Source organism: Convolutriloba macropyga, chromosome 14 (genome assembly GCF_964194025.1).
Source record: "Convolutriloba macropyga chromosome 14, txConMacr16.3, whole genome shotgun sequence".
Taxonomy (NCBI): Eukaryota; Metazoa; Xenacoelomorpha; order Acoela; family Convolutidae; genus Convolutriloba; species Convolutriloba macropyga.
The window spans coordinates 46,506,013-46,525,719 of NC_134481.1; the positions used below are offsets into that span (position 1 = coordinate 46,506,013).

The 19,707-nt window shown below is 36.8% G+C and overlaps 1 protein-coding gene across 17 annotated transcripts in view; it reads left to right on the forward strand.

The window, feature by feature from the left end:
* LOC142352801 (uncharacterized) overlaps positions 1 to 19,707 on the forward strand; it is a 255,743-nt gene that overhangs the window by 23,236 nt on the left and 212,800 nt on the right. For all 17 annotated transcript variants that reach the window (XM_075404917.1, XM_075404926.1, XM_075404919.1 and 14 more), the window contains 6 exons: positions 96 to 965; positions 1,424 to 1,591; positions 1,866 to 2,025; positions 2,702 to 2,910; positions 4,882 to 5,192; positions 16,800 to 17,798. In XM_075404917.1, the coding sequence (XP_075261032.1) occupies positions 96 to 965; positions 1,424 to 1,591; positions 1,866 to 2,025; positions 2,702 to 2,910; positions 4,882 to 5,192; positions 16,800 to 17,798 (2,717 nt within the window). The remainder of the gene's footprint in view (positions 1 to 95; positions 966 to 1,423; positions 1,592 to 1,865; positions 2,026 to 2,701; positions 2,911 to 4,881; positions 5,193 to 16,799; positions 17,799 to 19,707) is intronic.

A 19,707-nucleotide genomic window follows, 5' to 3' on the forward strand; every position in this document is an offset into this window, starting at 1 on the left:
ATTCAAGCTTGCAGTAACATTAATTATTTGGTAAACGGTACTTTTTTTAAACGACAATGTTGGTATAAAATTGAGGTTACCGGAATTCATTTCAGGCGATGGTGCTATCCGAAGAGAGTGAAAACCAATCACAAATGAGAGAAATGCCAATACCGAAAGAGTTAGAAAAAGTCAGTCTTAACAACCGGTGGGTCCAATTGCAGTTCTTAGTTGACAAGAGGTCAAATTCTCTCAGAACCCACATCCACCGAGTGGAATCCGACATCGGAAAGGCTGCCAAAATTCAGCACGATGTAAAATTAGTCGACAGTGAAATATCCAACTTAGCCGACCGGTTGGATCTGGAAAAGCAGCGTTCAATGGCCGCTGTTTCATCTTCCGGGTTATCAAACGCATCGCGAGGCGCTGCAAATTTTGCCAATGAGAATCAAAGACGCAACTTGGAGGAACTTGATCACAAAATTTGGACCTGCTCGAATACTGTAAAGCAGTTGCTAAGCGACTGTGAACAACTTGTAGAGTCAAAGTTTGCCCATGCCGAGCAACTTAAACGCCGAGTTCTCGTTCTGCTTCAAAGAACTGACGATTTAAGTCAACAATTGGACCAAACAATGTCTCAAATACCTGAGCGCAACATTTTTGCACAGCTCAACTCGACTATCGGGGAATCGTCGGGATACGACAGTAAACAACAATATGACTCGGTTCTTGCCCAAATTCAAAATGCCATTAATTGGGTTGACTCACAGAAAACTAAGTTGTCATTGTCCGAAATGGGGCATGACCTAGAAAGTATCAAAGAGGCTTTAGAAAATCACACTGGATTCGCCAAAGATGTGAAAAGATACAGGATCAACGTGGAACATTGTTTGGTTTTGTCGAAATCTTTTTCGTTTCACTTTGCTGACAATGCTGAAATAACGCGGGCAGTGCAGAGCTTAGAAGAAAGATACGCTCGATTAGTGGTGAGTTGGATGGAATTTTAATTCTTTTATGACTTTTTTACGATCGGTTGGCTTAGCGGGATGGGTTTCATTGATAATAAATAATTTAAATTGACTCCACTGAAAACTGTTTCTGAAATTATTGACTTATATACTGGCAAAATTTCACTGAAAAGGTGTTTTCTGTGCTTCTAATCTAGAATATTCAGAAAGATGAAATGTTCACATCCATAATGGTTAAGTCTGCTAAAGAAATTTGACTGGTCTGCTTATGACGCAATTGACTTTTTTTGTTAACTGTCTAATATTCCAACATTTTCAGCAAAAAAGTAATTTTTGTAAGTAAATGGTTCATTTGGCAATTTTTTATTTCATTCTTCGATTTTAAATTGTTCTTTGGAAACTTAAATTTTTGCTGCAGTCCGGCTAAATACTTCTAAACCGAAACATTGTTTCAATTTTAGCATAGTGAATTTTAGGGTACTTCTAACGAGCGAGAGTCACAGTTGAAGTCTGTCATTTCATTCCTGCAACTGGCTGACGAGGAGCTGGCCCATTTCTCTGAACTGGAACTGAGTCTCATCCAGCAGTGTGATTGGAGTGAACCATCTGGAATCGACATAGCGGAAGCCGAGAACTTCCTCAAGGTTTCGTTTTTTAAAGATATTTTTAGATGCTTTGATGGTGCTGATGCTCTCAAGATCTAGTCTACTAGGATGAAGATTCGTGTTTTTTGGTGTTCTAGCATCAGGAAGCACGTTATCCTGCTTTTTCAAATCTTTGGATCTATTCTGTTTTGCCTTTATATTAAGTACTGAATGCTGCGAAACATAAGCGACCAAACATTCGAATTTTGTTTTTAAAAATGATTAATCTAGACAGTGGAATGAGGAGGAATTTTAGGACTTATTTTGGTTCTAGCGTATATCGGAGGACCTGACAGTGCGAGATGACAACGGATCCTTCCGGACGACAGTCTATGATGGAGAGTCTCTCATCACTTGTCAGCACCCGTTGACACCTATGATCAAAAGTCAGCTGCAGAAGTTATCCACACAACGAGACTGGGTTTTCAAATTGGGTAAGGACTTAGTAAATTGAACAATTGCAGACAAATGGAGGAACCAAAAATGAGAGCATTGAGTTCCCTGAAATGCTAGTCGAGGCAAACAGTTGGAGGCAGTGTAAGAACTTAACCATTATAGAGAACAAAGTAATAAATAAACATCGAAAACAAAAGATTAAGTTAATTAACTAACAGACAAAAATGATGTACAAAAACTTGAGGCTCTACGTGCGAAGTCTTTTTGTACATCCTTCTGATAAGTACAGTATGGTGACAACTCACAAGTAACTACAGTCACAGGATCTGACTACTTTTCTTTCTCGGGAGCAAACTTCAATTGCAGCCAAATGGTACAAGCTTGCAACGCCTCTTTTCGGTTGGGTTGGGAAAGTGGGAAGAGCTCCTAGTCATATCCTCACGGTGCGGATGCTTTTATGAGACTGCTGAAAATTGATGTAACAATATTGTAAATGATTTACTGGATCTTTACCGTTTGTGCCCCCCCCCCCCCCCCAGCTCAGTGGGCGCATATTATTTGCATCCCCCAGAAGCACGTGCCATATTTTTACATAATGATTTACTATGTAATGACACGTTCCCTGTAACTGGGGGCGCAAAACGTACTGGGGGGCACAAACGGAAAAGATCCGATTTACGATTGAAAATGGACCAAAACTTGTCTTCATTTCAGTGTCCTGTTTCGAGCACCATTTGGGATGTGTGGTGAAGTATAAAGAGTGGCATCGGGATGCGAAAGCTAGCGAGAACTGGTTGTGGAAACAGGAGCAAACTCTGCAGAGTCGGTTCGATTCCGCCGCTACCCTCGGAGGGGCTGCCGAGGGATCGAGCAGTGAAATGATCACACACGAACAGGCCGAGGCTCTATTAGTGGAGCTATATGTAAGCATGTTATCATATCGACCTGAAATAATATTTAAAACTGAACTGTAGAAATTGTACGGCTACAAAACATTCAGAAATAAAAGTTCATACGCAGCAGCAAGAGGCTATTATTAGGGCTCTGTATACTTTCCTGATCTTCGACGTCAGCAAGTTCAGTATCTTTTGCTGTAATATCTATTTGTATTATGTATTTAAAGGTATTTTTAATTGCTCTCAAACGAAGTTTGTAGCAATTATATTAGTCCTGTCGGTCTTATTTTTCTCTGACGCTTTTTACTTTTCGTCCTCAAAAACGGGATAAACAGGTAGCGCCCAGCGGTCATTAATTGCTCTTAGAGCCTTTCAGCTCAAACTGTTTTGGAGACATACTTATGTTGTGAAGGGCGGGTCTTTGAGGTTGAAGACACCCCTTGTGTTGACCCCTCCCCCTATTGTCCCTACCCCCTCCCACCGCGCTGTTGCCCACCCACCCACACCTCCCTCACTCCCCATCAGCCGAACGGTGCACATCCCCCACCCCTGACTAAGTTCGAACATTCGATCGCTATAAACACGCAATTTTGTTTTAATTTTCACATTTTTCAAGCTTTTTGAAAATTTTGTCATTCGTTGAGTTCTTTCAGCCCTAGGTGTCACGGAACCTCCTCTAGCGTTTTATAATAGGTTACTGCATAGTTTCCAGTGGTAGTGGAATGGTTTCAACATTTTAACATCACGAATTTTAGCATTTTTTTGACACAACGTACAAATTTTTTCAATTTTTTTGACATTTTTTTCAATAGTCGCGTCTTTCCAGACGGCCTCTACGCGTCCTTATGGGTTTGATAGTAAGTTACTGAAAAAATTTTATTTGCCATAGAATAGATTTCATTTTTTTAAAATGACAAATTTTGCGATTTTTTTTTTTGATAACACTTGCATTTTCAAATTTTTGTCGGTTTTTAGGTTTCTCTAACCTCAAAAGCCAAAGAACCTCCTCTAGGGTTGGGACAATAGGTTACTGTAGTGTTTTTATATGTATTGGAATGTTATTCAAGATTTTAATATCAGCAATTTTAAAAATTATTTGCAATTTTTTTAAGTTTTTTTTTTAATTCTTTTTGACTTTTCCATCATTTTTTCCGGCACCAGGGTCCTAGGGACCTCCTCCAAGGTTTGATAATGAGCTGTCGCATAGTTTCTAGAGTTAATGGAATGGTTATCAATATTTTTTTATGACTCCGGCTTTAGCAATTTTTTGATAAAATTTAATTTTTGTGTTTAAATGGGTTGCTTGACATAACTCCCGTAGTTTAACATTTTCACTGCGAAATCTGGAAGCTTTTCTTTTAAGTTTTGAAATATTTTGCAAATTTTTAAAATATCAGTTTTTATTTGATTTATTTACTAGCAAGGCTAGAAAACTAAAAGTTGCCGAGTCGAATCAAGCTAAAGCTAGCCTCGCTAAACCGTGGCTAGCTACTGACGAAGGCAACAGCTCGCCGGTCACTTGAGAGAAATTCGACCGAAGTTATTCGGTTGTGTTTGATCTTTGTCTAATATGAAATAATTTGTTATTTAACGTTTCCCCGACTGTTCTCCAACCTTTTGCGTCAATGGAGACAGTTATTTATTCTTCCTCGTCTGTTTTAATGATCATAATATTGATAGCGATGCTGTTCCTCTGTATAAATGTTTCTTATAACTTTCCAATAAACTTAACAATGTTGCAAAGAACGTTGGCTTGTTGTGTCTTTCGGTGTTTCAGCTTCTGTCATTAACGTACTCTAATTGTAAGTAGCGTCTATTCTGGTCTGTGACAAGAATACTGAAAATTTTAAACTGTATTTGAAACTGCTTTTTAAAAATTTGTGCCTCTAATGTCGAAGCTTTTGTGAAGTCAAACGTATTTTGAAATTGTCAATCATTTAGTATCTGAACTTATGATACATTATTTTTGAAACTGTTTAATTTGAGTTCTGATTTTAGGACATGCGTGAAATGTTGAGCGAGCATCGAGAAATTTTGAAGACGATTAGCAAAAATGCGTCTCAAATTTACCCATTAGAAGAGCGAAAATCAGTCGCAGTTGAAGAACCCATAACAGCCGTATCTTTGTGCAGTTCTATTCCAAATGACAACAGCACCTACCGAGTTACAAGGGGCGAAAAAGTGTCAGTGTCTGCAAAGCTCGGTTCCGATTGGACTGTTAAATCGTCCAATGGGAAGTTGGGAAAAGTGCCTTCGATCATCTTAACAATCCAGCCGCCTTCAAAAGATGCTTTGGATTTTGCTAAAAGGTTTGAGTTTATTAATTACTCACAAACGAAGTTTGTAGCAATTATATTTGTCCTGCTCGTCTTTTTTTCGTATTGACTTTTCGTCCTCAAAAACGGGATAGACAGATAAAGCCCGGAGGGCAGTAAATTGCTGAGCAGTTCTCTCACAACCTTAGGCCTTACTAGTCTCTACGTATGCTATTCAAAGTAACTGTTGAGGAGAGATTAATTTTCGGTATGAGTGGTTCTTGAGTTTGACGCCCGTACGACTCAGCCCCTCACTCCACCCCATCCATAGTCCAGTCCACCATCCTCGGCCTCATTCCAGCCGTATCAAAACAATAAGACAAAACAATCCGCTCGCCAGTTGTTTGATAGCAATTCGCTCGACGTTAGTCGGCTATGTTTAGGCTATATTTGATTATGATTCTCAAACAAAATTTGTCACAATTTTCAGTACCGTGTGTGGTGTAATGGCTCGAAGAGTAGTGATGATTTTCTGAGACTGACTTGCTGTTAGACAAAGATAGTTTTTACAGGATGTTTTTGTATCCCACAATTCGGCAATGACATTGCTAACTCTTTTCTTTGCAAGTTATCTCCCAATTAAAGTAGTTCAAAATTTAAATCGAGTCAGGCCCACCCTTCGCCTTCTCCAGACCTGGCTGTAAATATCCATAATTTTGGAGACTTTTTGCGTTGCCCGGATATTACCCTTCCTCCAACCAGTGTATGCAGGATACAATGGAATTGATCACACAATAGTCGTTCGAGAGCAGTTTGTCTGGCATGAGTCATTTATGCTAGTTATTAGGTACTAAGCTATTTAACCTTTTTCAATTTCAATTTTTATTTATGAAGGTTCCTGTGATTTGCAGATCTTTTGAGCCCTCTGTTGGCCTGATTTACATCATATAGGTAATATTTGCAATAAATCTTGTTGTTTTAATGGTCTCTTTCTGCTCAATTTGATTTGTTTTTGTTCCAGTATTTTCAATTATATTTTTAGATTTGAGGTTTTCTCATTATATCTGAGAATTAACTTTTTAACTGCTCTCAAACATTTTATACTTGATTTTTTACGATCTTCTTTACGGGCTATTTTTCACTTGACCGATTTTTGTCTGACCCATTTGGCTTTTCGTCCTCAAAAACAGGATAAGCAGGTAGCCCTCAGCCACCTCCTTTACCCCCCCCCACCCCCCACCCCGCCATAAGCCCACCCCCTTTCGATATTTCTTGCAAACAATTATTATCAAAGACATAGAAGGCATTAACTTTGAACTTAGACATTAATTTAATCTCCCTCGGCAACCTATGAAATCTGTCCTCAATGCGATTAATTGATAAGACAACAAAAAGTGCAAAAACTCGCGAAACTCATGTTATAAAAATCTTGCCATCTAAAATGCCAAGTCTATGAAACCACTAGCTAGAACCATTAATTGGGTGCAACTAATCCTCTTTGACAACCAATTATACCTTTCATTAATGATATTAAGTGATAAAGCAATAGAAAAATAAAAGGGTCAAGAATCTAATGTTCACTAGGTTTTTATGGCAACATATAGTGCCAGTTATAAAAAGCGTTAAGTGCGGGTTGATGGATTCAAGCAGCTGCAAATAGGCATGATTAGAACACATATGTATCGTTTTAATAGCTTTCTGGAGAGCACTGAAAACAGAAGTCAAATTTACGGCTTGTGAAAAAATCCCAAAAACCAAGAACTTTTTGACACCAATCTCGCACTCCACTTTAAAGGTAGATCGAATAAAATGACGGTTTTCGCTTCATTTACTTCTTCAGTGTGACTACCATCGGCACTTTATTTCGACTTGACACTGACGTCAAAAAGTCGAAAAAAGTGAACAGATCCTAAATAAAGTCAGCGCTCAAATATAATACATATAAATCTGTTTTTCAAGATGACCATTGCTTAAACTGTTTAATTGCTCTTGAACGTAGTTCATAGCAATTATTGTAAACGTGTGTGTCTTTTTTATGCAAAATTTTTGCTTGACAATTTTGACTTTTCGTGTGACTTTTACGTCCTTGACTTTTTGCGTTTCGCGTGATCTAAAATTCTCAATCACAATTTCAAGCGGCTGAACTCAATTGGCGGCAATTTAATACTAAAAGTCAAACGAAAAGTGCGCCGAAATTGGTGTCATTTTTTACTTTAAATCTTAATAGTGGTATATGTTAACCTCTAATGTGGTTATTTGAAGCCCACTATCGAACTTCTTAGTCCCATTTAGGCGCCCCCCCCCCCTCCGACTGAAGCAGGCTGCAATTGATTAGAGCTACAACTAGTCGTTCGAGAGCAATTCTTCCGACGTTTAGTCGGTTATGTTTTATCTAGTCGTTGCTAATGGTTCTACTACTGGCCAAAATTTTCTCATTTAGATGAAGAAATGAGCCTAACTTCAAAATCAAATCAAAATATCACCTTGTATTTCTTTAATCAACGAAATCAACTTCGGATCACTTTTGTTTCCTTGTTTCGTTCTAAACTAAGTTTAGGAAATCAATTGCGGCTTTATGGCTTGCGGATTTTTTCGCCAGTTTGTTTGAGCAATAAAATCTTCAGCATTTGTTTGAGCAATAAAAGATGTTAATAAATCATCGCAAAAAATGCAATGATCGATTTGATTATTTCGAAGAATTTTTGTAAAAATTGGTATCATAGACTGCAACTTCGTGAATTGGATTCTGTGCCTGTTTTATTTATTTTTGCCCGCACGTTTGGCAGTTTATTCGTGAGTCTGTTGGCTATATTTTTCTATTTGTTCTTATTGCTCGAAAAACCATCGCCACAATTTGTCACTCTTTCATTATTTCTGGATGTCTTCTATTTGCGGTCGAAAAATAGATGCTAGTTGAAGAAAGTAATTGGTTGCAGATTTATTTTAAAGTAAACGATAACATTGTTTGCACAATTGTTGAGACTTGGCGTGAATTTTGAAGAGATGCTAAGAGTGGACTTCAGTCTAATAATTAATACTAAGCTAGTTCTATATCAACTTTCTTTCTCAAAATGCCAAGAACTCTTTGGCTAGATTTGTTATTGAGAAAGTATTAATTACGAGCCTTTTAAGTATTCTAAAGCTCGTAACTGCTGCTCGTTTTTTAGCCGACACCAAATTAAACTACACTGTGATGCAAAATTAAAAATTTGATGCAACTTAAACTATGAGTTATTATATTGTTCTTTTTATTTTTTGCCCTCAAAGAAGTTTGTAGCAATTATTTGGATCATGTTGGTCATGATGTTCTGCGACGCCGTTTTTTTTTGTCTGGCCAATTTAGTCGTTTTGGCTAGAGAAAAGAATCCCGGGTGTATTACTTTGATGTGCAGTTCTAATCAGAGCTTTGCAGGCCCCTCATTGCGGTTAACAGAAACTGCGCGGGAAGCATTAATTAATGCGGTAAATTATAATGTTGGTAATTTTAACTCCAACTCCACTATTCTTGCCCCCACTCGACTCCACTAAAGTAAAATACGTTTGAAAAAAATGGTTTTCATTTGTTGCCGGACAAAATGGAAGATCGGTGAGCAGAAAGTGTGGTAGTATTTTAAGCTTTTTTGAATAGAAATAGATGTGAAAAATATTTGTAGACATTTAAACGTTTTTTTTGTAAAATTCTCCATCTTTTCATATTGTTTGGCTTCAAGGTGCAATTATAGCTTTTTTTCGCCATTTTGCGGTCTTGGACGCTTTTTTGAATTTTAAGAATTTTCTGTGTTTATTTAGGTGACTGTAGCTGTTTTCTTTTCGTTTTCTGTGAACCAATGGTTTTATTAATCTTCATCAACTGTCAGTTTTCTGTTTTGGCTACATTCAGAACAGTTTTACAGAACTTAATTGTTTGCAGAAAATGTACTGAGTGCTGTTTTTGAGCACTAATTCCTATCACTCTAATTTCAAAAGAGATTGTAAGAAAGGAGGTTGATCAAAAGATTGGTTTCTCGATAATAGGTTTTTGTTCAAGTTTTCAATGTTTTTAATAGCCGGCCCTCGTCTTCTCAACCGGCTATTGTAGTGCTCCTGTTTTTGTTTTTTTTTATAATCCAAGAATTGTATTGTGTTGGTGCTCTGTCTTTTTACATTTCAAGAATTGGATTGTATTGGTGCTCTGTCTTTTTACGACTCGAAGAGTTATGGTGATCTGTTTTTTTTCAATCGCGACTTCTTTTTTCACAGGATGCTAAGATGCTAAGTCAAATGACGCACGTGAAAACAAATGTTTAGGTCTAACTGCTCATTAAAAGTCAAAATTAGAGCGAAGGAGAGAGTGGTTTTGTTTCATGCGGTATTCTAAGAGAGAGAGAGAGAGAGAGAGAGAGAGAAAAGTAAGTGTGAAAAGTGAGCGATATTTTTCTGCCGATTTTTTTTTCTCAATCATTTTGTGTAGCAAAATTATATACGTTTAGAAGCATTTTTTAGGCGACTTCTGGTTAATATTTTGGTGATAGCCTAGTTGTTGTGATAAACTTATTAAATAGTCTCCATGTGCAACCGGGAGGCTATTTAATTCTGTTTCAGCTCTGAAGTGTGTTTCACTATCTGTGATCAGAAGACTTAGATTGGTTAGCCGCACTTACTGGGATTTTGGTTACCGGCGGAAGATATCTTCAATACAAATCCAAGCAACAGGAGAGATTAAAAACGATTTAATCTATCTGCACAAATGGGAAAATAAGCACTTTTTCTCCGTCACTGGTAGCAGTGGTGCAATTTGCGATTTTTTCTCTGGTGTTCCCACTGGTAGTTCCCTATTTTTTGTTTTCTTAAAATATTGTGGACACTTCATTCTTATGTACGATCAATTTGGACCTCGTACACGGAATGGCATAAATTCCACCAGCAGTGAAGTTATTGAGGTTTACGTATCGTGTTCTTCTGAGAAATGCCCAATGAAGACAAAAGTATTAGTACCAGCTGGTTTCGATGTAAAACTTTTTACTCAGGTTTCTGCGCGGCCAATTTTCAGAAGGAGCAGCCAAAATCCTACGCATCTGCAGTTGAGCATACATTAAAAAATGAGAAGTCAACCCAAGCTGCGCTGTTCTCAGAAATTGCCCAAGAACAAACTCGAAAAGAATAGAAAAAGTTTAATCTTTTTTATCAAGGAACGAAGCCTTTGATATAACCACTGATGAGGTAATTCTGCAAGACTTGGTAAAAGTGTTGTTTCCCTGTAAATCCTAATGACTTTTCAACCAAACGAATAGGAAACATTCAGGAGCATACGGGACATCAGTTCCTTCTGGTTAAATTCAAAGACGTCATTAATAAAAAAGTCCATTGAAACTCCTGAAACATGCGCCATGATCAGAAGTTTGAAAACGTTTATATCGCTCCCGATTTGACTTCTTCTGACTGAACGCTACAATATCACCTACGTGTTCAAGAACGTGAACTGGAGAGCCGTAAACCTGTGGCTGTTTTCAAGATTAAACGCGACCGAGTTTGCGAGGAAAAATGACTAATTGACAATAGATGCCCCTCTTTGATGTTCGTCTTACTACATAATGTTCAGAGTATGCTTGCCTTTGAAAACGTTTATCGGTTACTAACTACTTAACAAATGCCCCAATGTTTCTCAGTGAAACATGGCTCAATGCATCAGCTGCTGATAACTGTTTCTATGGGAGCGTCGTACACTGTTATCGCTCGATCAGACCGAGCTGGTGGGCATGATGGACTTCTAATTGCATTGGAAAACGAATTTATCGCTCCTGAAGATGTTTTATTTCAGTCAAATTCTTCTTTTTATTGCTACGTTCTTCTAAAATTCCAAACTTTTATCCTGTGCATTGTGCTAGCTTATTTGCCACCCCGGAATTCAGTTTAGTTTGGTAGTCCATACGAAGTTAAAGGAGTGCTCAGAGTTGTATCAAGTTAATTGAAAACGTTCTTGGAATAGTTCCGATTTCTCCTATCTGCATTGGGTTCTCTTGGGTGACTTTAATTTTCCTGATGTATGTTGGGATGCTGTTTTGTCTCGTCATTCAGATGAACAATTCTTAACTCTTAATTGATTTTTTTTCTGATGAATTTTTTTTACTCAAGTTACCCACGCACAAGCATGGCAATATTTCTAATCTGGTTTTGTGTTCTACAGAAGAGTTGTGGGACTTTTGAGTTAAAGTCTCCAGTAATATCTGACCATTACGCCATTATTCTCAAATCAAAGTTTGAGTGTTTCTTAGAACAGTGGCTTCTGTTTTTCTTCGAGCTCGTTCTATCCAGAATTATCGAGGAAATTTTTAGCCTTGACACGCACTGTTGCTTGCAGAAGTTACGATATATCGGTCGACTTTATTCCTGAGTGTTACCGTTTGCTTGATTTTGTAACAGAGAAGTGTTTCAAAGAAAAGCAGCAAACGAAGAGTAGTTCCTTTTTATTCATCTACAACAATGCATTGTTTGAATAAACTATCAACAGCACGAACACAGCATAATTCTCTGAAATTGCATGATCGTGAAAATGAGCAATTTGGATCGAAATAGACAAGCTCTTTTTATTGGCAAAGGCATGCAACTTTTCAAAAAACTAGATTTATGCTTTCCTAAAGAAACTCTATGACCAAAATTGCGTAGCAACTAAATTTTTTCTCAGAATCGAGTCCTCTTCTGATAACTTGGAAAAAGAAAATCTGTTTACTCTTTTTAAGCTCAGTTTATCAACCGGGTTCTGAAATGCATTTGAACTCATTTTTTTCCCACGACGTAGTCTGCCTATCATTTTTCTTTGAAGAACTTCATTCACAATTTCTGAAAATTCCCGATTGTTCAACGGCTGCCTGTAGTGGTGTTCCTCCGACCATTTATAACAAAGCAGCGGATATTTTGGCTCCTTTTGTCTACCTTATATTTAGTCATGTTAAAGAGTCTCCTATTTGGTTTAATTTTTGTAAATGTGCACATATTAGTCCTATTCACAAGAACGGTTCTCGAGCAGACGTCGAAATATATAAGCCTGTTTCAATCTTGCCTTAAATTTCCTTTATTTTTGAAAGATTACTTTTCAATTGTATCTTTTCAAAATTGGAGCGTGCGCTCAACCCTCTGCAGCATGGTTTCCGTTCAAATCACTCACCAGTTACACAATTGTTTTTCTGAACGATATTTTAATTTTGACGAAAATATGGAGCATGTTGTAGTTTACAACATGCTCCATATTTTCGAGCATATTTTTGAAAATATGGAGCATGTTGTAATTTTTTAAAAGCGTTTGATTCGGTTGACCATTTTAAGCTTTTCCTACATTGTCGAGATTTGGCTTTGATAAGAGTTTTGTTTCACTCTTGTGTTCTTATCTAAGCTGTTGACGACAGAATGAACATTGATGGATTTCTATCTGACGAACTACCTGTTACTAGTGGAGTTCCGCAAGGTAGCGCTTTAGGTCCCCTTTTGTTTCTAATTTACATCGACGTTATGATTCCAGTTCCTTAGTGCAGTCAGGTTTTTTGTTTCGCTGACACCAAGTTTTTATGCTGTGGAGATTGTTTTTGGAAATGTACAAAACCTGCGCGCGCAAAGATTATGGTCTCATTGTAATGGAATTTCCTTCAATTCGAGCAAATGTTGTAACCTGAATATTTCTCCAACTTTTTCTGTGCCTATTGTTGTTGATGATGTTGAGCGAGTGCCTTTCGTGGCCGATCTGGGACTTTTGGTATCATGTTCGCTGAAATGAAAGCACTTTATTCAGACATTGTTGTTGAAGGCAGGACGTTCCGTTGGTTACTCAAAGCATAGCGTACCCTACAATATTCCATCTTGTGTAAAATATAATTTATTCAAGACCTTTTCTTTCGCTACTTTTATGCGGTTATCCTGATTGGTATCCGGAAATGACTGAGTTGCGTAAATTGGAACTCATAAATTATCACGGACTAATATGGTGCTATGGTGATGACGATTATGTTTGACTTCTCATTCTCCGAGTTCCAAACTCTTTGTCAATATAATATCAGCTTATTGAACGAGACCTGAGATTTTTTCTCTCCATTGTGAGCAACAAGGATTGCCTCAATTTCAACGGTTTTTATACATTAGAGAGGAAGGACGTGTTTTTGCGCGCTGGGGATCGCGAAAGGTTATTGGTTTTGCAATGTAAGATTTTAACGGAAGAATAGTTTTCCTTCAGGAGCGAAAGAGTAGTGAATGACGCAGCAGATGTCCCAGGACTATAACTTTCCTTGTTTTTATCGCAGTCAGTTTCAAAATGATATAGGAAATGATTAATGGAACTGAGAGACCAAAAATTTGACTATAGTAATCCATCATCTTGGAAGATCCGCTTGTAGATGCTGCAACTGTATAGCATAAATTTTAGGTTGATTCATTTCTGTTTTATTTGTTCCATGACATTTTTTATTTAGCCGCTTTTGTACCCCTTAAAAGGTAATTCAAGTCTTTTGCTACTACTACTTGTGAACTATTTTTGCCATTTTGCCCCTTCAAACGCCTTTTTAGCACTTTTCGCAATCTTTTTCATTTTTATAGCAATTGGGGTCTTTCGCTGGTTGTGGTTAGACTTTTTAGTGTATTTGGTAGTCTTGATTCCATTGATATTGATTTTTAGTTGTGATTGTTTGGAGTAGAAGTTATCAAATTTTGTTTTCTTTTTCCTCTGGTTTCTGAGAATTTTTGCCTATTTCCTGATTTCTATTTTTTTTAGTTTTTGTTCCCGAGCTGATTTAGGGCTGCTTAGTAAATGTCGTTACCAGGAGGTCGAGGTTATATAGTGCTGTTTATAATACATAATGAAGTATACTTTCTTGTAGTATTCTCTTGTTATTTGTTTGCTTCTCTGATTGTAAGTTAACGGGCCTCTGGATGGAATTGTCTCTGACAAGCATTATGCTGGGTCACAAATTGAGCTGAAAAAAATTGTCCCAAAATTGTTGATGGGCAGCAGCATTTAGATTTTTGTAGGAAATTTTGTTGTTTCATTTAGCAGGGTATTTTATTATGGAAATTCTAAACCATAAATTTTGGTTCTGAGTTCTCTACGTATGCACCGTTTTTTGTTTAATAGTTGCGAAGCTATGGCTGAAGCTATAAGTGGCCTTTCTTGCTTTTTTTGTTAAAATCTGCTTTTTTTGTTAAAACATTCAGTTAAAATCTGCTTTTTGCTCTTTCGTTTGTGCAATTTCAACTGAATTGCGTGCGTGACGTCATTTTTCACTCTTAGTGGAGCGAGTTTTTTTTTAGCTCATTCGCGTGATTAAGTTTTTGGTCGCACGTGACTTACCTCACTCTCAAAAATGACTTTCTCAAACTGAAATTGACTTTTTACTTTAATTCAGAGATAAGGTCAAGTGAGTGTGTAGCCACCTTAATTTAAGGTTATTTTGAGAGCAGCTTATAGACACAGCAGTAAGTTTTACAGATTTTCAATCAAATTTTAAAACCTCAGCCCTTAATGAAAAGAATAAGTTTCTTTTTGGTCTGTCTTTTTTTTACTTTTTTTTGAGACTGCAGGTCTACAAAGCTATTGCGGCTATTTTCTAGCAATCTGCCAATTATTTGTTTTGAATTGATTGTCGGTTGTAAAATGAGAAGAAGTTTCATTGCAAGATTTTTTAGCAATAATTGTTTCGGGGTCGCAATAGTTGTTTCGGGAACTATTTTCGGGGACTGTTTTCTCTGAATTTTTTATCACAGATTTGAGTTTTCTCATGTTTGTTTTACTGTTATTTTTTTTCAAAGTAGCGACCGTAAATAAGAAAGTAGTTTTTTGTTTAGTAGGTAGTTGGCTGAGGCCTAAGTTGATATATACTTCGAGTCGGTTCCGGAACCTTCCGCCTATGTTTTTGTAAGACGTTTTCGCACATTTTTCATGTCTTTGACAAGTAGCGCCCAGTGGACATTAGATTCATTAGAGACCATAAGCTGGCTTTAGTAGTTTTTTTATTAGTTGAAAGCCCTAATTCAATGTTAAAAGGTCATTTTTAGGAGTATTTTGAGGAGGTTATTTTGAGCTCATAATGATATAATTTTTCACTTTTCTTCGTCATTTTTCGAGTTTTTGTTTTGATTGGTCTTCAATTGACGTTTGTCAAAGTCGATAAAGACATAATTACTTTTAATGACCATTTTGTGAGCTATATGTTTTATGTTTTGGTACTGCAAACATAAACACGCAAGTTGATACTAACTTATGCTATTTTTTAAAAATTGATACCATTTTTTGCAAGTTTTTAAACAGTTTTGGCATTTTGTGAGTTTTTCTAGCCCCAGGAGTTCTATAATAGGTTGCTGCATAGTTTCAATTGACAATGGGTGTGGTTTTCAGCATTTTAATGTCTCAAATTATAGATATTTCCGATAAAATTTGCGATTTCAATTTTTGAGAATTTTAATCATTTTTTGAGCTCTACCAGGCCTAGGGGCCAGGCGACTTCCTCTAGGGTTTGATAATAGTTTTTTGCAACTGCCTAATACCTCGATTTTTATAATTTTTGAAATTTTTCAAGATTTTTAGAAATCTTTATTTGTCTACCGCAGGGGCAAGGGAATCTAAAATTATCTGAAAATTATCATGTTCCGAGGTCATCAATCATATGAGCCAATTCAACTTTTTAAGGCTTTAAATTGAGTTACTAAATACCCTCTGGAGACAATGACTGTGAAAAGACTAATATCAAAAATTTTTGCAACTTTTCATTTAAATTTGCAATTTTTTTCAAGGCTCTGATTCTGCTCAAAGTGCTTATAAACATCAGTTGCTCAGCAAAGCAATTCAAATTGAACAAGAGTCAGTGTAAAAAGTTAAATCAGAATTAGTAACGGGATAAACCTCCATAAAGCCCATTTTTAGATGCCCTTTACTTGAACTTTGTTCTTTTAGCTCTTATTTACAGTGCCTAATGCTTTTTGGTATTGATACTAGCTTCTGTATCCTTTCACTAAGAAGCAGGAGTGTGTTCAACTACGAATTGACATCAAAATAGTTTTTAACTGTGGAAATGCTTTTTACAAAAATCATTTTTTTTCATTAATTTTAATCTCTTCTTTCAATCCCAATCGTGGTTATGGGAATCAAGGGCTGTTTTTTTTCCGGCAACAATATGCCGGGTATATTTTGTTTTATCGGTCTTTTAATGGTATTTAAAGTCCATTTCCTTTCATTGCAGGGCCTTTATATCCTTTTTGTATTGTTTACTCGTCTGACCTAAAAATGTAAGGGGTCAATTTGAAGTCTAATTAGAATTCACTGTAGCTGAGCTGTTATTAGCCCATTGTTTTCAAAATTAAGCTGTGATTTGTGATTTCGTTTTTCCTCTGAATGATATCAGTCGTAATGTTTTCTTTATAGATAATGTCAATCCTCGATTCTCAAAGGGATTTATCCTGCATTACCGAAATGGTTGTTAGTTGGTGTGGGGTATAAGATTTGTCTAAGGTTTTAGATGATGGTATGAACCTTGGATATGAACTTTGGATATTGTCCGAGGCTCATCTGGGCTAAATTTTTCGGAATTAGTTTTTGTTTAGTTGGTTTGTATTGTCTACAAGAGGGTGTTTTGTAACGGGGGGGGGGGGTGTTTAACTAGGTGTCCAAAGGGGTAGACATACTTTTTCATCCGTTTCCTTTCATTTTAGGTTGGAGAACAGATTCGAAGCCATAATGGGTCTATGTGCTGAACAGTGTGCGCGTGTCCAAATGACTAGTCAACGTTTGATCATAATGCGGAAGGTGTCGGCTGTCAAATCTTGGACGCCTCAATTATTCCGAAATATGCAGAAAGCTGAACGCGAAGCAATGATGAGAAGCTTGAACGAAGAAACTCGAGCTCTGTTAGAAACAGCCAATGAGTTCGTCCCTGAACAGCTCGGCTCTTTCGAACTGAAACAATTGAGCAATGATGTCGAAGCCTGCAACAAAATTTACCAGGAACTAGTCAAGCAAACTTCGAAACCCTCAGGTTCCCAAGGGTTGTCTGGCACTAGCTCTGCTAGTCTTGACAGAATTTTGGACGCCAACATTGATGACTTCATGGCACGAATTGAGAACGCTCAAGGGCATCTTCTGGAAGCGCTGAGAATTTCCCCGGGAAGTATGGAAGACGTTTCAACGGTTGTCCAGTACCTTGAGGACATAATGACAAGTTTGTCTGCCATCCAAAATGAGTACAACACGTTACGATTTTCGCCATGTGATAACTCAAATACAGCCCAAATGATTACTCAATTGACAGCCCAATGGGACAGAACCTGGTACACAACACAAACTCAACTCAGTAAAATGAAGCTTTTCATGCAGTTGCACTCTCACATGACGATAATAACATGCCAATACATAACCAGACTTGAACAGACTCTCAGAATGCAAGATTCCCTTCCTATCAAAGAGCGTGCGTTGCTTGAAACCAGAGAAAAATGCGAGGATCTGAACATCTCTCTGGCTGCAATCCAGCCCCAAATTGACGTGATGATAGATTTGGCTGAGAAACTCGAGGATGTTTTGGCGAAAGAGGCAGACACTTATTCCTCAAAGAGTGCAAGAATGCCGGCTTGTAACGATCTGTTGGGCGAAGCTGTTGATACTGTCCAAGAGATTGTGGAAAGATGGGCCAATATTCAATTCCAGTGCAATGAAAGGTAGGAATTTGAGGTTCTGGTTGTTGCTATTATAGCTGCGAAGCTGTAAGCTGAGCGTACCTATATTGCGGTGCTCTTGGTTTTTTACGACTCGAAGAGGAGTATTGGTTTTCTCTCGGTCTTTTTTTTTACAGGAAGTAGATTTGTTCACGCGGCATTTTGACCTAAAAGCGAAAGTGAGAAAAGCTGCCTTGATGAACAGATTTTCGCTAAGCGAGAAAAGTTTTTTGATCATGCGTTGCATTTAGTGAATGAATTTTTGACTTTGAAAAGTAGTTTTTGACTGAATGGCACATATAGATAACCGTTTTTAGCCGTTTTTTGTCTAAGTGGTCCAATTTTTTTGGCTTTTGATTTTTTGTAGAAAAAAATTCTTTTCGATACTATATTGAAATGCCAACCTCGGAAATTGATTCCACAGTGTTTTGCAGAGCCTGAAAATGCGTTTCAAGTGGAAAATTAGTGCATATTTCTTGATTTTTTAGTTAATTTGTGGCTTTTTTCTATTAATTTCTTCTTTTTGGATCTTTTAACCGTCTTTTTGTCAAAAATTAGTTAATATGGCAACTTCTCTTTGATAATTCATATACTCAAGGCCTCTTTCTACCTCGATGTAATTTTGTTTTATAAAATTGTACATATGCTATTCCGATTTTGATAGTTTTTTTTGCGATTTTCGTCAGTTTTTTGTTTCTATTTCGGTTGTAATTGCTGGAAAGTGTTTTTGTGCAATATGATGAGGGACTTTAAATTCGCTTCAATAAAAAATCCATCATTTTGGCGTTAAGTTTTTGAAAAACAGTTAAAACTTCTTCATAAATGCAGTCTTAAAAGTTTTTTGACCAATTTTTTTGCAAAATGTTTCAATGTTTCGTATTTATGAATTCTGCTTTTTGTTATCTTCAGGAGGATATATCTTTGTATTGGATGACTAGTTATCCTTTCTATGTCTTGAATGCTGGACAATGAAATGTATTCGTTTTTCTTGAATTTTTTAAATTGATTTTTAACTTTCAAAAATCAAAAATGTCTTTGTTACGGTGTTGCTTACATTGTACCAATATTCTTCACATTCTGGTTAGTATCATTCTAGCCTTGGCCTGGCACCTACATTTATTTTCGGTATATTGTTTTTTCTGGTTGTTAAAAATGAATGATTTCAGCTTTTTAGATTTTCGTCATTTCTTTGGTTTGCAATTGATTTCATTCAACATAAGGCAGGACTGAAAGTGTGATAGCAAGCCTTTTCCTAAATTTCCACTTATGACTATTTACTGCAACTTTCTTCCGGTCTTGGTATTAATTTAAACGATTCTTTGCCTTTGATTATTCTGCTGCTTATGTCTTCTATGATCAGTTTAATTTTTGAATTAGTTTGAAACCATGTTGTCTAGCATATGTACCACAAGGACAAGTGGTTGTTGTTTTTTGTCTTAATTTTAGTGATTAGAAATGGCATTATAGATGTTATAGGTGTTTTCTGACACTTAAATTTGAGATTTCTTTTTTGAAAAGATTTAACTTAGTTTTTAAGATTATTATCTGCCGTTTGCTTTCGCAACCTTTGTTTTCAGATTAGAATCATTGTCGTTTGTTTTCAGATTAGAATCATGAATTATTTGAGGGCGAATGATAACCTTGTCAGCTTTTACAGACTATCAGTTTTCTGACCACCTTAATTATTTCCGATTTTTTAACGTTACCAAACGTTTTCAATATAAAATTTCCTGCATTTTAGTTCTCTTGGTTACAGTGGTTTAGGCTTCACCAATAGGTTTAGGTTTTAGAGCAGACCTGGAGAGGTAGTGAGTTAATGGTTTTATACAAAAGGTAGTGGCTTCCGCTGCAATTACGGTTTTGTTAGTGAAGTTTTGACGCTTCGAGTTGCTTCCGGATTTCTTCCGGCTAT